We start from the raw sequence: 15,797 nt of genomic DNA, 5'->3' as shown, positions 1-15,797 counted from the left end.
GTGATACCAATGATCGACGGTGGGACCGAAGGTTTCAAGGGAAACGTTCGTGTTATATTACCCGGCATGAATCCTTGCATCGAGTGTACGTTGGACCTTTACCCACCACAAGTGAGCACAATCTCCAGTATTCCATTTTCGAGATTCGATTATGTCGACAAGGCTAGTTTCGTACGTTAGAAACTTGTTTGTATCTCACATAGGTCACATATCCTTTATGTACGATAGCCAATACTCCACGTTTGCCCGAGCATTGTGTAGAGTATGTGAAGGTAATTCAGTGGCCAAAGGAGAATCCGTTTGACTGCGCCATCGACGGGGACGATCCCCAGCACATAAACTGGATTTACGAGAAGTCCAACGACAGAGCGACTCAATTTGGCATACAGGGCTTGACGTACAGACTCGTGCAGGGCGTCGTCAAGAACATCATACCGGCGGTGGCGTCAACGAACGCTGCTATCGCCGCTGTCTGCGCGACAGAAGCGTTCAAGCTCGCGACCAGTTGTAGCGCATCTTTAACTAATTACATGGTAATTACATACGATAAATCAGTAATGTACTTTGTGTCGTAGACCAAATATAGAGCCTAAATCGAACTACGCGTTGAAGATTGAGCATTGCAAATTGGAGATTTGAATTCGAACAATCAAATAACTTTAATTCTTTGTTCTGTATGTGTGATTGATTGAATTTTAATCTTCAATTATACAGTTCATTAATCTCCAGAGTCCTCGATCTTCAATTTGCATTTGATAAGAAGATCAAGGTGTATTATATCATGCGTATTATATTTCGATCGTAACGCGAAAGTGGGCCATATTTATGTCAACAGGGTTTCGATGAGGTAAACGGTAAAAAAAAAGAGTACATATTTCCTTTTTAGGTGCTCAACGATCTGGACGGAATTTACACGTACACTTACGAGGCAGAAAAAAGGACGGATTGCCTGGCGTGTAGTCAAGTACCGCGAGAGATCGAGATCAAAGATTCAAAATGTAAACTACAGAATTTGATAGATCTTCTATGCGAACGGCCAGATATGCAAATGAAAAATCCCGGTCTTACGGCTATAATAGACGGTAAAAATAAAACTCTGTACATGCAAATGGTAGCGAGCATCGAAGAGAAGACTCGGGAGAATTTGTCTAAGACTTTGATTGAGTTAGGTTTAAGAGACGGTACTGAAATAAACGTTGCCGATGTTACGACTCCGAGTACAGTTACTCTGAAGTTGAGATTTCTGCAGGACGATAGCGCGAGTCAATAACTGTTCGAGAAATCTACTTTTCAAGCATCCCATTTCTCATACAATATATCTATGCTGTTCAAATTCGAAAAGCAAACTGGAAAATAAAGATTATGATGAAATGTAACAAAGCCAAGCAAAAGTTGCTTGTACAAGAGTGCATGTCATTCTATATTTCTATCAAAGATCACCTTATCGCATGCAGGATATATCGAAATGAATGGAACTGCAATTATTTTACTGCAGTTGCATTGCATTGTCAACATTATTGGCATTTGTTAATTAATATTAGTGACTCTTTAGTAGTTCTCGAACACAACAAGGCATGCAAGGTATCTCAAAATCATCGGAGAATCTCTTTAGCGATAAATTCTGGAGTCGAGTTTTCTCTAATGTTCAGGCATTAATAATTTTTGAATAGTAAATATTTGAAAAAGAAGAGCTGTTTGCAAATTAAATTTGAAGAAATCAAATAAAGTTATATCCTGCATTTAATTTTAAACTCAGTTAAAAAAGATTAAATATGAAATTTGACACATTTACAGAGAATGTATAATGTAAAATATTAGAAAGTTGCAATAAATGATGACTTTCCTCAATATTTTCATTGAGGAAAAATTCGAGTTGGTTGAAAAAAATCCATCATTTAAAAGAACATCCGACGTGTGTGTGTGTGCATGTATAGTTTTGAGACGTAATATGATATAATAAAAAAAACAGATCAATTTGTAAGTCAATTAACAAAAAAATACATTTAGTATTTAAACAACAAAGACACGGCTTAAATACTGTTCTATATTTCTGTACTTACATCCTCTCTCACTCTGATCAGAGATCATATGACGTAGCAAAATTATCTCAATAAGGGGGACAATCTATAAAATCTGGTTTTGTATAATTATAAATCCAAATTGATGAAATCGTTTTTTTTATCTTTTGTTTTTCTACAAATATGTAGTACTTTGTAAATTACACACATCTAACTGCATTGAGAGAGAAATGGAATAATATAATTCGTGAAATATATGCACGTGTCAAAATTTATACTTATCAACTTATCGTCAAGCATTTTTATAACAATTTCTTTGTTTTACCTTTCACTTCACCAAGTTAAATTTTATACCGCGTATGAATTTTGTGCACAGCCCTCGTTTGCAAAAAATTTCATACAATCGTTTTGTTACACTATACGTGTGTCTGTGTGCATGTATGTGTATATATAATTTATTCTTAACTCGTCAAGATTTCTCATCTAATTTGAAAATCTCAGAAGAAAATATCAAAGTCTCTCTAGATATTACCAATAATCACGTTCCAAACATGATTGCAATTGATGAAAAGATGTACAGGCAAATGATGGACAGTGCACAATGATCTTTTGTTATACAAGCACACTTTGTAACATTCGACGTATGCACAACTTGAGTAGAAAAAATATCTATAACAGATACATTTTATCTAATAATCCTTCTTATATAAAACTATTATTACATAATATTAATTTTTATAATTTACGGCTCGTAGCAAGTCGGCAAAAGTCAATATTACTTTCCAAGAATATGTTTTCTTGCGAAAGTCTATATCACGTCTCGCTCAAATAAACTTTCATTCAATATTAAAGATGCATTTCCAGTTGCTACTAACAATTCATACTCCGCACACAACTCATAATTTGCGCAGAGTAGAAAAGACTTATATAATAATTTTTTTTTATCTTTTTTTTTGTCGGTCGGGGGTATTTTCGCAACGAAACACTCGAGGAGTCATTGGCATTTCATTGTTTATGCAGCGTCCAAGAACGGACATTCCTCCAATTGTACAATTTGAAGTTGAACGTTATAGTATAGTTTTCATAGCTGGATACAAAATTGCGCAGAACCAGCATGAAAGAGAATTATATTTTGCGCAAATATTCAAAAGTTATAATATTACACAACTCGCCTGTCCAGAAAATCAAATTTTCTGACACTGTCTAAATAATAATTTGCACATGAATCGAATAAATGTAGTCCATGTAACTTTATCAATTCAATTACGGATAAGCGAAAATAGTCATCGATATATTTTGGATCTATACGATTCACTTCTCTTAACTCGGCCAATCTAAATGTTTAGATTAGAAAACGATCACACAAGATTTGTTACGTACGAAATGTTAGTTAGATTGAAACGCAATCTACAATAATTGCATATGAATTAATCATCAATCTGTATATAATAATAATACCATAGTCTATTAAAAGATGGTCTGGTATAAAAACTTAAGCGTTGATAAAGTTGTGGCGTAATGTGTTGTCTTGTAATGTGATAAAAGTTTAATTTTCTCGGCAGAGCAGCAAAACTCGACACTTTCCTCGAATGAATGAAATATATAGATGTGTGACCAGACAATTGCTGATCATTCATATAGGGACGATGCAAAGCATGGAAATGCAAGACATGACATTTGTAATTTGTGCAATGTCCGTATGAAGGTATGGCTACGCCGATTGTTGAGTGATCGAAACGTTCGAAAGTGTCCAGCCTTGGTTCTCTTGGATCGCTAAATAAAAAGTATCGGAGTAGTGCACGATGCCGGTAAGTCATGGGGTGTGTTAAAATGACAGTGTTAGGCCTTAGCATCGACTTCCATGGCGACGTCTCCTACAGCTTTCTCGGCCTTCTTTTTCTTCTTCTTCGCCGATTTCGGATTTGCCGAGGAATATAAAAGGTTCTGTAATTTTCAATTACGGATAAGTGATTGCAATAGCAATGGTAGTTACAAAGCTATTACTTTTTTCAATTTAACGTTCCACATACCTTCAATTCAGGATCGTCCACGACACAGTCAGACTGATACATATCGAGGTCAAAGGGAATTCCAGTAATTTTATGAGGTCCGTTAGGCATCAAGAGTACCGTAAATTTGAATTGCGCCGCGTACTCGTTTGGCTTCTCATACAGCACCTGCACAGAAAGATTTAATGAAAAATGTGATAAACGCGTATGCCCCTATCAAGATGGCAGCCCGGCACTGCACTAACCAACCGCGGCTTTTTCGCGAGTGCGGAGTCGCGCCGACTAGGTTTATAAACAAATTGAGCAAAAAATAATCATCGCCCATTCTACGTTCTCACCAAGAGTCGATTGGGCACATATATCATAACCAATGACAAATACTCCGAAAGAATTCTGTTAAACTAAAAGAAAGCTAATAAATACGCGTATAAATAATAGTCTTACTTGGAATGGCTCGATCAACCTATGATTTACACATTCGACAACAGCCATCTTTGCTTTCTTCTCATCTTCGAAGGTACGTAAATTGAAAGGCATGAGACCATGCTTGTGGGAGACTTCTGAGTAAAACATGCGAGACGCCTTCAGTTTAAGCTGATATGTCTCTTCTGTTTTCTTGTATATCGTAACCCGAGTGTCCTGTTCCCTCCCTACTCCTTCACCCGTGCTAACCAATACATCCATTGCATACACCTGAAATTAAACGTTTACAATAAATCAAGATCCTTCTATACAACGCCATACCTTCTTTTCTCTTATATCGCAAATTTCCAAAAGACTTTGATATCAATTTAAAAATGTACCTCGTGAGTCTCGAGGGTATACTTTTCATGCTCCTTCTTTTGCGCGTCGTTCGGATTCTGGATTATCGTTTTCTCCCCATCGATCTTGAATTGTTTTAATTGGTGACTTAGCATACCTTCGATCGGTTTACATTTGTAGGCATCACATATTTTCTCTACGGTGCCCGTTATCGTATAAGTCTGAAATGCATAGTTGAGAGCATCAGGATACGCTTACGAAATTTTATTTTTACGACTTAAAAAAAAGGACGGAAACAAGAGCGCTCAAGTATTCTCAATCTTACCTCTGTACCTGGCTTTAAAAGCCTTAATGCAGCTTGAGAAGCATAGTGCGCAGCTAAAACTACATCTGCTTTCCTGCCTGATACTTTCTTCTCCGGTGAGGATCCTATGACGATAGTGTGTGCCACTACAGCTATGAAACCATCAACATGTGCTCCAAGATCACTGTAATTATACAAATTTCATTAATTATCTCAAATTTGCAGTCAACGAGTGAAATGTCAGATCTATTTGAATTATTGTATTAATATTATTCGAAATATTAAATCTGTAATAAAATGTTTGAAATCAATATTAAAGTAACATCAGTTTTCCAGAAGAACCGATTGTAACAATGTTATTCGACATATAAGACGGTAAAAATAAGTCCTGCGAAAAATTAGAGAGAAGAACCTTCTATGCAGAAACTTACACTTTAACCATATCCTCATCTTTGAGAATGAGATCAGGTTCACTGGCGATAGGAGAGAAATGGCAAATGCAATTGTTGACTGATATGCACGTTGGAAAAGCGATACCCTTTTTAAGTTCCTTCTCCTTTTTGAAGACCTTGCTAGTTTCCTCTGTAAGTATTTTGTCACCAAACTCGCATGCTTCCCTCACGGAGGCTCCAACAACACATTTGTTTAGAACTTGCTTCAATACTCCTGCAAAATACCCAGTCGTATTTCAGTATACTTTAATTACAACAAGAACCACGTGTTGAGAAAGCTAAATTGTTAAATGCCGAGCCGAAGGAGGTGATTGTTTGCTTTAACTCTAAAGTATTTTAAACAAGTGAAACAAAAAGCATGCGAGCAATTACCGAGCAATAGTGTTAAACAAATGATCAAAAAGTAAAGGGGTGACTTTTCCCGAACTCCGATTAACTCGATTGAGGTTCAATTTATGAATACCGTTTTGTCAGATAAATTTTTTTTTGTTCAATATATGAAAAGGAGATTAGATTATTAAAAATTTCGTTTCTCCACCCAGTGGAGCTAATCGCCGATCGTAGTCGCTCGGAGCTCGGTCAAGGATCGCCCCCCCGGGGGGGGGGGGGGGGGGGACAGATAGATTCCCTCGCGCACGGCGCGCGGGGAACCGACACGAGGGAGGGCGAGCGCGATCGCGAGCGGGCGACGCCGGGGAACGTCGGGGGCCCGCGACCATGTGCCGGGGCCCCCGGCATCGGCGCGCCGCATTCCATATGGCCGCGACGGCGAGGGAACGCGCGCGCGATGCACGCGGACCCCCCTCCCCGCACCCCGCGCGAACACGCGCCACCGTTTCCTTACGGTTCACGATCTCGCCGGCCATTTTATACTTGGTGACAACCAAGTCCTCGGCGATGGTCTTCTCGGTCTCGTCCTTGTCCGCCATGTCCCCGATTATACACGGTAATACCGTACTCCGCGATCACGTGATTCCGGCGGCGGCTTCCTCGCTGGCGCAGACACCTCTCGATATACGCACACGACCGACACGACGACGGCGGGCGCCAACCGACACGGACGACGACCACTAGCACCACTACGAGGATGAGGGCGACCACGAGGCGACGAATACGCGGATGGGGCTTGGGTGGCGGCGCTGTTGAACCGGAGGCCGCCGGTTTGCTTCAGTTTTCCTGCACATGCGCGACGGTGCGGCAGCTCGTTCGTAATGGAGAAAAATTGTCAAACGAGAATCATAAATTCGCCGTTCGTGCGATTGAACTCGGAAATCTTCGGAAACGCGACGAATTTCCTTATTCTCTTTTTAATTTTTTTTAATTACTTCATCGTTTGTATCCTTGGAACTAATTAATTTGTCACCGCGACAAATTGTAACGCGATCGGAGTAGCCAATAGGCGCGCTCGACGGGAACGACTCGAATTGTGTCATTTAAATTCGATTGATCGATTCTTGTGGAACGCCAATCGGATTGATTGAATAAAAATAAAAATAAAAAAGTTGCAGAACATTTTATCAAATCGATATGTGATATTGATTTGCGATACTGTCACAAACTTACACGGATAAAATTGCAGTTTTTAATTAAGAGAGTCCTAAATATATGTCTACCATTATCTACGAAGCATCGGAATAACAATAAATCACAAAATTAGTATTTATATTTGTTTAAATTAGTTTGAAATTAAAATTAAATTTAATTTAATTTAAATTAACGGTCACGAGAACTTCCTGTCGATTATCTCGTTACTTTCGATATATCGGCCTCTCATATCGGAGAGCCGTCGACCGAACAGCGGTCGTCGATGTATTGTCGATAACCTCACGCAACGCAAAGGCAAGAGAGTCAAAAGAGTGGACTTGGACTCAGTGGACGGGGTGACGGGACAGTCCACGAATTGTCACACGGGTGACTCCGGGCGATCGTTTCCAATGTTCGTAGGCTTTTGTATCTTTGTAGAACGAAACGGCGCGATCGTTCGTCGAGCTCCCGATCGCGCGCCATATACCGGGAAGGATAAATGCGCCCGATAGAAGGGAGTGTCCGAGCCGCGAAGTGGCCTCCTAGAATCGTCAGAGGGTTCGTCGTTTGCTAGCGTCGACGAGGAAGGGAACGAGGAAGGAGAGAGAGAAAGGAAGAGGGCAGCGGAAACGCGTCGACGAGGACCCCGAGCGCGCGACCCCACGGTCGCGGCTGCACACGACCGAGGAAAAAATGACCGTCATGGATTTCTTCGGTTGCGCCTGTCTGGCCTTCGGCCCGCCACTAGCCATGTTCACCTTCACCGTCGCCGCCGAGCCCATTAGAATCATCATCCTGATCGCCAGCGCCTTCTTCTGGCTCATCTCCCTGCTGCTGTCGTCGACACTCTGGTACGCCGTCGTTCCGCTGCAGGACCACCTCGCGTTCGGCCTGGTCTTCTCCGTATTGTTCCAGGAAGGCTTCAGGTAACCCCTACAATTCCATTGCATGTTCAGCACGTTTCAAATATACGCACGTAGATGTGAACTAGCTTATGGATCACTTTTTTTTAAATCTTTTTTCAAAGGTATTTGTTGTACTGGGTGCTGCGCAAAGCCGAAAGGGGCCTGGAGAAAGTTACAACGACCCACGTGGCTGACAGCAGACACGTGTTCGCTTATGTCTGCGGCTTGGGGTTCGGCTTCATGAGCGGCTCCTTCGCCCTAGTCAACGTCCTGGCCGACGCGGTTGGGCCCGGCACCATGGGACTTCGGCAGGGTACCGAATACTTCTTCATAATATCGGCCGCCACCACTCTGTGTTTCATCCTCCTGCACACGTTCTGGGGCGTCATCTTCTTCTCGGCCCTGGACAAGAGAAACTGGGGACAGATCGTCTGGGTGGTTGCGTCGCATCTGGTCGTCTCGTGCATGACCTTGCTCAATCGCTATCAGGCGTACGTGGCCAGTCTACTGTCCGCTTACATAGTACTGGTAATAACGGCTGCGCTCGCGTTCAAGATCGTCGGTGGACACGCGCAGTCCTTAATCCTATGTTTCCGAAGAAACTGAAAGCCCCCCGAAGGTTACTTAATTCGTGCGCCAACACGTTCGTAGTTAAATTAAGAGATCCATCTCCGACGGACACGAGCGTCGTAAAACGGCAAACATACTTTCGCTTTACATGCTAATATCTAAGAGAAAAATCGTTCGTCGCTTCATTGCGCGATACGCGTGGAGACAATGAGCAGGATACTCTTTTCATTCGGATTATTAAGCAGAATACGAAGCGTTGATATGCAATATTATTAATAAATTTTGTACGGCGATGTGTGCTCCATTATCCAAATTCGATACAGTTTACGACACATCCGATACGTTGACCAACTGCAGTCGCATGTTTTGAAACTAACATATTTCGAAGCGTATTTCCCACCGTGAAACGCCCTGCAATTATTTTTTTCTCGTAAAAGGCTCTAGCACAGGATATTTCGGTCAAGCTGCTAGTCCGTCCCTTAATCCATCGAAACAATTGTATGAAACAGAATAATCTCTAACAATCCGGTTCGGATCCGGATAACGTCGAAGTGTACATTATCCCTTTACATCTTAGGACTATTGTTTCCTATCGTAGCCGTGTTGAATTGTGACGTCAGAAGCGAGGAATCCGCGTACATTTTCTTTCTTGCACCTTATATATTAAAATAAACTTTTTTTACGTTATTACGCAATTTTTTTCAATTTATAAAGCCATCTATCATAAAATCTAGTTTCAAAGTATAGAGTACATTTAATTTATATATGCGTTTATTCTAATGCAGGATAATGAAAGAAGTTTTTTTTCAATCTGTATTATCGAACACACGGTGATGGCACAAGTGAATATTGATTTCTTTTATGCAGTGCGAATAAAGAGAAATTCACACGATTTTTCGCTTTAGCATTGTAATTTAATATGGCTACAGAGAGAAAACGGGAAACTATAAAAAGGAAGAAAAAAAATCTAAAATGTGTATGCGCGTGTACGTGTGTATGTATATAAGTATGTGTCTATAATGTATGATTATTGCATCAAATGAGATGTATATCTGTGCAACAATTTGCGCCTTAAAAGGTGAATTCCTTGAGTATATATAGGTTAAAACAGAGAAACGATACAGTCTAAGGAATTGTTCGTTACTTTTTTTGTACACAAAAAGAGAAGAGGAGCTACCGATGACAAGACAATTACTGTGACACGTGCATCTCTTGACATTTACATATAATTAATTTAATTTTCACTTATCACATCTCGCAGTCGTTTATTATTCAAAATCATATTGCATTTTGCATGACATTGAAATGAAAACAATTTTTGTAAAATACCAGTTGTATAAATTACTGTTATTGCTCTTTAGATGTAAAAACTATATATACCACAGTTTCATATAACATAATATATAATAACGATAATTCCAGTTATGTAATTAATTCACTATGAAGATAAATTTACAATGAATTATATGTAATTCTTTTCCTATACAAATTTGAAGTATGCTGAAGTTTCACATTTATATATTCCACATGTTTGAATTATTGATCATTTTTGTCAATACGGTATCTACGGATGAATAATTGACGTAATTCCAAATAATCCTAAATCACAGTCGTAGAAATAAAATTTCAATAGCAGTAAGTAAAAGTTTTTAATAATTAGAGGAGGTAAGGAACGAGATTAGATTTGTACAAAACTTCCTTGTCTCTTGATAAAATCAAAAAGCATTTTATCAATAAATCGTCTTGTATTTTCTGGATAATTGAACTATCTTAGAAAACAAAATTACTGATTCTATCTTGAAAAAAAAAAATTTGCATTCCGGTTGCCGATACAGTCGAACTTTTATATACTTTTCTCATCGGAACAGATGAGATTTCATGTATTTGCTCAGTTTAACAAACTCGATTTTTCTCCTTCCATTATTTCACATTGCTTGATCACGCGCATAGAATAAAAATGCGTCTTGCGTTTTGCACATAATCAACTTGGATCGAAAAATTTGCTTCTTATCTTACTCTGAATTGACCATGTGTGCACTAACAATTTTGTTCTATGTCGTTAGAATGTAAGTGCAGGTTAAAGATATAAAAAAATATAAACTTTTCAGTCCTAAACAAAAAAAAATATACGAAAGTTTGACCGTAATCTGCAACACTTAAGAACTTGTTAAAGAAGACATGAGTAGCTCCATTTTGTTGAGAAAATTCCTCCCTTCCATCTTGTCCCATCTGACTTCTTTGAAGGAACCTCCAAGATTCTCCCATTTTCTCTCTCGAACAAGTTGACCAGGGAAGAAGTCTTTTCGGGGAGAATGAGCAATGGCGACCTGCACACCCGTTTGTGGTTCGCATCGTACTGCTATCATCCTAAAAACATGATCAAATGATGGTTAAAAAAAACAGGCAGGTGCGTACATGTAAGATTCTTCCTTCCATGTCATAAAGTTTGAACTATAAAATACCTGTCGCCGATCGGCGAAGCAAGGATGCAACTGCTGGCGTTACCCAAGGGTTCCACCGAACCTAGGCCGAGGTGTGAGCTGTTAGCTAGAAACTGCCAGCCCATACACTTGGCGAGAGCCTGCACTGCACTTATTTGATGCTGATAAATCTGTGTACAAAAAAAAATGACGAACATTGTGATACCACTTTACCGATAATAAAAGAATGTTTTATATTGGATGATTACATTTTTAAATTATATAGTTTTACATTTTACGAACGTTGATAAAGAGGTGAAAGCAACTGACCTGACAGAAAATTAGGTCCCTCAGTTCCTGAGGCTCGTAACTCATGTGCATCACCCTACCGTCGCGACACACGCATTTCAGTGACTTTTCACCGACGTGAACGACCATCGACGTTCGACACACGCTATCGTATCCGTGTGTCAAGATATTTATTTTTACACAAGACTGCGTCGGCGAATTCAATCCGTTCCAATGCGAAACGATGAGCGGATCTTTCACCTCCTTCGCTATCGTGTCCAACACGTATTCTGTGCGCAAACGCATGAAAAAGTGTTGTGCTTGTTGGATAATTTGTTCTAGCAGAGTCTGGCTCTTCGTCATTTCCAGAAGTTCGTATCTATCGGCAGCGGTAGGGCCAGCTACGTATCTGCGTTTGCTAGGCCCGAGGGGCCCCGAGGCAGGATGAGGAAACGGATGATTGCTATTGTTATAATGTACTTCGCGTAACAATTGATGCAGGGAGTGCTCCAGCACGTGATCGTGGTCCGTTTTGTGCGGCGGTGGTGCCGTAGGTTTCTTGTCGCTGCCTGTGCTGTGGCACAGGCCAATTATTAATTGAATTCCCGGGAGTACCTGGTATAAGTGTCGAGAAAAACAAATTTATTAAGCATATTTTTCCAATATATCATTGCATTTCTATTTGCGAGGTACGTACCGTGGCCATTATCTGATTTCCGACAACCATGTGAGGTATAGGCGCGCGCAAATGTACAGCCTCCCGCGCTAATTGACTAAACAGTTCCTTACAAAACAGAACATTCTGCGCAGCTTCCAACTTTTGCTGCCAATGCATATCGGTATTTGAATTATTCGCACTACTGTTGAGCAAACTTATATTTGCGTTGCACAAATCTTCCTGATCTAAACAACAAACACTTGATTTTTATCTAATGTGCACAATTTTTTCATACAAATCCCTTTTCTCTCTATTACGTTACCTTTCTGGCATAATACTTCGATGTACGCAACACCTTGCAACTCGCTGGGTATGGTCACGCGCAAGGCGGACGCTTTTGAGTTTGAAGGGCCGTGAGACTGCCCGGACATATTGCTACCGGTATTAGGAGACGCCGGTGGACTATTGCTACTTTTTTCATCTTCCTCGGCTTTGGTAACTTCAAACATGCCCGTTTGCGTGTACTTAGAGCCAGCTGATATACAAATACAGGGTGACATTGTAAGTGAACAGGAATATTAAAAACACCCAACTATTATCCCGATAAAAATTAACAAATCGTGTTGCGAATAAATAAATATAAAAAAAAAAATAGAACAAACCAGTTCGGTAGCTGAGATCGCCGATGATGGAGTTGGACACTTTCTTCAGACGCCAGTTTTGCCGCAATCTCAACAGCTCGATGTGGAAGTCGGGGGTGGATCTGGTTCTGGCTAATTCGGCCTGGCAGTTTCGCAGTCTCTCGGCGCCCATCATGAGAACCGACGCCGCTCCCGCCAACGCCTTTTTCCTAGCGTACACCTGTATCATCGATTTCACATCGGTCGACTCCTGCGGCACCGGATCCAATACCATGTAATTCTTTTCCTTCGCTATCGCAAGCACGTCGGCCAATACGCAAACCTCGGTCAAGGCATTCCTACAAAGGGTATCGAAAATTCAATTCTCATACTTCACAGTTTACATTGTCACACTTCTGTCGAACTGTATGCTTGTTACGTTATATCGTGTGCTTATTGCAATCGCAATGTATGGCGTTTTTTAGACACATAGGAAGAATCACGACGAACCTTAATTTATTCCTAACGCTGTCCCACGGCCATAAAGAGGATTGAAACGAAGCGGGGTCTTTCGTGTCCTCCTCGCTTTTCTCGTTACCTTCCAACTGCTCCTTCTTCACCTCCTCGCCGTTCGTCTTACTGAAGTCGATCTTCTGAGCGATCTTCGCCAGGTTCTCCGATAACGTGAGAGGTCTACAATGCAATAACGCAAAAAGTAACGTGAAAAATCTTGTCCTCCTTCGACGAAAAATGAGGTTAATCGAGAGACGCAAGGTGCATTTAGGGTCCAAGGAAAATTCCGTTAATCGAGCATCTTTACTGTATTCTCTGTTAACGCCAAATTCGTTTACGTACGCTTGGTAAATCTCTTGGCCATCGTAGGTGATTTCCTGTATCTGATTCTCAATCGGCGCCTCTACGGAGATGTTCACGGAATACGCCATTGTTGTTTTCATAGATCCCAGCCGGTGCGTAACAGCATATGTTCGTGTATTTTGACGTTTTTTGCATAGGTAGACGAGCTACTCCGTAAACTCTGTACCATATACTGATAGTTTCAAAATGTACCGACACACTGAAAAAAATCTATAATTCACGTCACGTGTGTTATAGATTTTTGGTATGTTGGTACATTTTGAAATGCACTATAAAGAATTTCAGATTAGGATCAAATTAATTAGATTAAAATTTGACAAAACAGAACAAAGTCCACTAAACTTCAGATTAGGTTTTTTTTAATATTATGATTAATTAGAATTAAAAGAAAGAGATCAAGATTGAACCAATCAGGACGAAATGGATTAAAATTAAAATCATCTTATTTTAGTGCGCGGTCAAATTTTAATTTTTAGTTTTTCAGTTCTAAAACTATCAGTTCTTCAATTTTTAATTCAGTATCCTTATTGTTCATAAGATTGTTGAGCTTTTGTTTTGTTGGTGAATAAAAGGGAAAAATGTTACGCCATTAGAGAAGGACGTACGTTGGACGGCTAGTCATCTTCGTCAGACATTCGCTGACTTGTATATACCAACCATAACCAAAAACGTTCTCAGCTTTGTCTTTTTATCCATTTATCTCTATCTCTTGCCGTGCTGTGATAAAAGAAATATCTCTACGGAAAATGGTTTCAAATTGTTGCGTTTGCGGAATCGAAAAGGGATCTATGCAGGATTTGAATTACTCGTTTCACAGGTAAGGGATGTAACAGGATTTTAAATATTCTGCAACACACAAATCTCTTTAATATGTTTGTTAATTGTTAACGTGAAAGCGTTCAGATGACATAATACAGCTGACGACGTGGGAAAGTGGATTTTTATTATTTAAACTTTTCAGGTTTCCGAAAAACGAGGATTTAAGGTTGAAGTGGTGGGAAGCTATAGGAAGGAAGGTATATCGTACTGCTTACATATGTAGCAAACATTTCAAGGCGGAGGATTTTAAAAATAAAGAAGATCTCAATTTAATAAGGAATATATTAAAACCTTCCGCGGTTCCTAGCAGACATATTAAATTCAGAGAAGTTAAATTTGAATTTGTTGATCCCTCATCCGATGATAAAGATATTTTAACTGATGATAAAGATATTTTAACCGACAATGAGGACAGAAATGATGAAAGGTATGATATTTTTTTTTAATTTTTTTATTAGTTTTTTTCTATTGAATTTCCTTGTATGATTGATCGATGGATTATTTTCAGTTGTGAATCTCTTAACTTGGAGCATGAAAAGTATATTGTTCAAAATGGATCTTGTGATAACAGGTTGCAAGTTAATGAATGGAGTATATCCACAAGTATCGATAATCCGACGAGTAATAATAATCTGACAATTAAGACAACTCATCCTGACAATGAAGCAACGTTAAGCTCTACTGCTAGTCAAGCAAAGGAAAGGTAATAAATCATCTTGTTACTCAATAATGATACATTTTATTTTAAAAACAAAATATATATAGTTTACGTGTAGAGACGTATTTTTTATATAGTATATTATCATGTTAATGTTTTATTTTTAGAAAAATTAAAGATGACACCTTAAAACCACGAAAAAAGCAACGATATCAAAATGGTATCTTAGGAATCGTGAGAAGAGAGGATTTTACAGATGAAAACGCATGGTTCAAGTTTCAAAAATATATCAATAGGGTTAAAATCCAACATAAACACTTATCGCAGAAGAATCGGAAGCTTCAGTATGAAATAAGCATTTGTAAGGAGCTTTTGAAGAAGCAATTGTCTGATGACGATCTAGAAATATAGAGGTATGTAGGTTGAAAGGAATTTTATATTTTTACACGTCTCTATAGGAGTTAAGATTATATCAACATATATTAGCTGGCTAAAACAAAATGATTTAATGAAATTATAGGATGCAGACACGGATTCCATCAATTCGCAATTTACGAAATGATTTAACGATATTGCAAGTGCAATATTACCATGCCAATGACTACGTTTATAGTATATTTTCTAATAAACTGTTTGGGATTATATAGATATACATCTATAGTGCCAATTGTTAATGTAACATATTGCGTAAGTGTAAACTCTGCTAATTTATGTTGATGTTATATTAATAATTGTTATTCTACATCACTAACGAGATACAGATTTATCAATGCAGCGAAATATAATATTTTAAAGAGATATAATATGAGCCTTGTCAACTTGAAATAAAATGTTAATGTAATTTTATTTAATCCCTTGTTTCTTCTCCCGTGCTTATAATAAAAACCTCACCTCAATTTACCTCAATCTTAAAA

At 39.1% G+C, this 15,797-nt stretch overlaps 5 protein-coding genes across 7 annotated transcripts; 3 read left to right on the top strand and 2 right to left on the bottom strand.

The window, feature by feature from the left end:
• The first annotated feature begins 6 nt into the window (after positions 1 to 6).
• Positions 7 to 1,726, top strand: LOC112467954 (nedd8-activating enzyme E1 catalytic subunit). Its single transcript, XM_025036919.1, has 3 exons — positions 7 to 111; positions 204 to 533; positions 887 to 1,726. The coding sequence occupies exons 1-3, from the start codon at positions 10 to 12 to the stop codon at positions 1,268 to 1,270; spliced, it is 816 nt and encodes a 271-aa protein (XP_024892687.1). The 5' UTR covers positions 7 to 9; the 3' UTR covers positions 1,271 to 1,726.
• Positions 1,727 to 2,271: 545 nt separating this feature from the next.
• LOC112467953 (proliferation-associated protein 2G4) lies at positions 2,272 to 6,683 on the bottom strand. Its single transcript, XM_025036917.1, has 7 exons — positions 6,390 to 6,683; positions 5,525 to 5,759; positions 5,115 to 5,277; positions 4,831 to 5,010; positions 4,472 to 4,720; positions 4,049 to 4,195; positions 2,272 to 3,962 (listed from the first exon to the last, which is right to left on the bottom strand). Exons 1-7 carry the CDS (start codon positions 6,472 to 6,474, stop codon positions 3,858 to 3,860), a joined length of 1,164 nt encoding a protein of 387 aa, XP_024892685.1. The 5' UTR covers positions 6,475 to 6,683; the 3' UTR covers positions 2,272 to 3,857.
• Positions 6,684 to 7,347: 664 nt separating this feature from the next.
• On the top strand, positions 7,348 to 10,355 carry LOC112467957 (gamma-secretase subunit Aph-1). The gene is made up of 2 exons (XM_025036924.1): positions 7,348 to 7,995; positions 8,097 to 10,355. The coding sequence occupies exons 1-2, from the start codon at positions 7,763 to 7,765 to the stop codon at positions 8,578 to 8,580; spliced, it is 717 nt and encodes a 238-aa protein (XP_024892692.1). The 5' UTR covers positions 7,348 to 7,762; the 3' UTR covers positions 8,581 to 10,355.
• Positions 10,356 to 10,461: 106 nt separating this feature from the next.
• LOC112467955 (mediator of RNA polymerase II transcription subunit 17) lies at positions 10,462 to 13,486 on the bottom strand. Its single transcript, XM_025036920.1, has 8 exons — positions 13,386 to 13,486; positions 13,041 to 13,223; positions 12,573 to 12,889; positions 12,233 to 12,445; positions 11,950 to 12,155; positions 11,295 to 11,867; positions 11,007 to 11,155; positions 10,462 to 10,911 (listed from the first exon to the last, which is right to left on the bottom strand). The coding sequence occupies exons 1-8, from the start codon at positions 13,484 to 13,486 to the stop codon at positions 10,701 to 10,703; spliced, it is 1,953 nt and encodes a 650-aa protein (XP_024892688.1). The 3' UTR covers positions 10,462 to 10,700.
• On the top strand, positions 13,451 to 15,709 carry LOC112467956. Of its 3 annotated transcripts, XM_025036922.1 has the most exons (6): positions 13,451 to 13,498; positions 13,979 to 14,223; positions 14,368 to 14,652; positions 14,734 to 14,928; positions 15,051 to 15,296; positions 15,405 to 15,709. In XM_025036922.1, the coding sequence occupies exons 2-5, from the start codon at positions 14,153 to 14,155 to the stop codon at positions 15,292 to 15,294; spliced, it is 795 nt and encodes a 264-aa protein (XP_024892690.1). In that variant the 5' UTR covers positions 13,451 to 13,498; positions 13,979 to 14,152; the 3' UTR covers positions 15,295 to 15,296; positions 15,405 to 15,709. The 3 variants fall into 3 exon arrangements, with proteins under 3 accessions (XP_024892690.1, XP_024892691.1, XP_024892689.1); XM_025036923.1 differs by lacking the exon at positions 13,451 to 13,498 and having other exon boundaries at positions 13,886 to 14,223; positions 14,797 to 14,928; XM_025036921.1 differs by lacking the exon at positions 13,451 to 13,498 and having other exon boundaries at positions 13,888 to 14,223.
• Positions 15,710 to 15,797: the final 88 nt, after the last annotated feature.

The sequence above is a fragment of the Temnothorax curvispinosus genome, unplaced genomic scaffold, assembly GCF_003070985.1.
Source record: "Temnothorax curvispinosus isolate PA1 unplaced genomic scaffold, ASM307098v1 QBEX01017911.1, whole genome shotgun sequence".
Lineage (NCBI taxonomy): Eukaryota > Metazoa > Arthropoda > Insecta > Hymenoptera > Formicidae > Temnothorax > Temnothorax curvispinosus.
The sequence above is the reverse complement of the archived record's forward strand: the minus strand, read 5'-3'. Positions and strand labels throughout refer to the sequence as shown.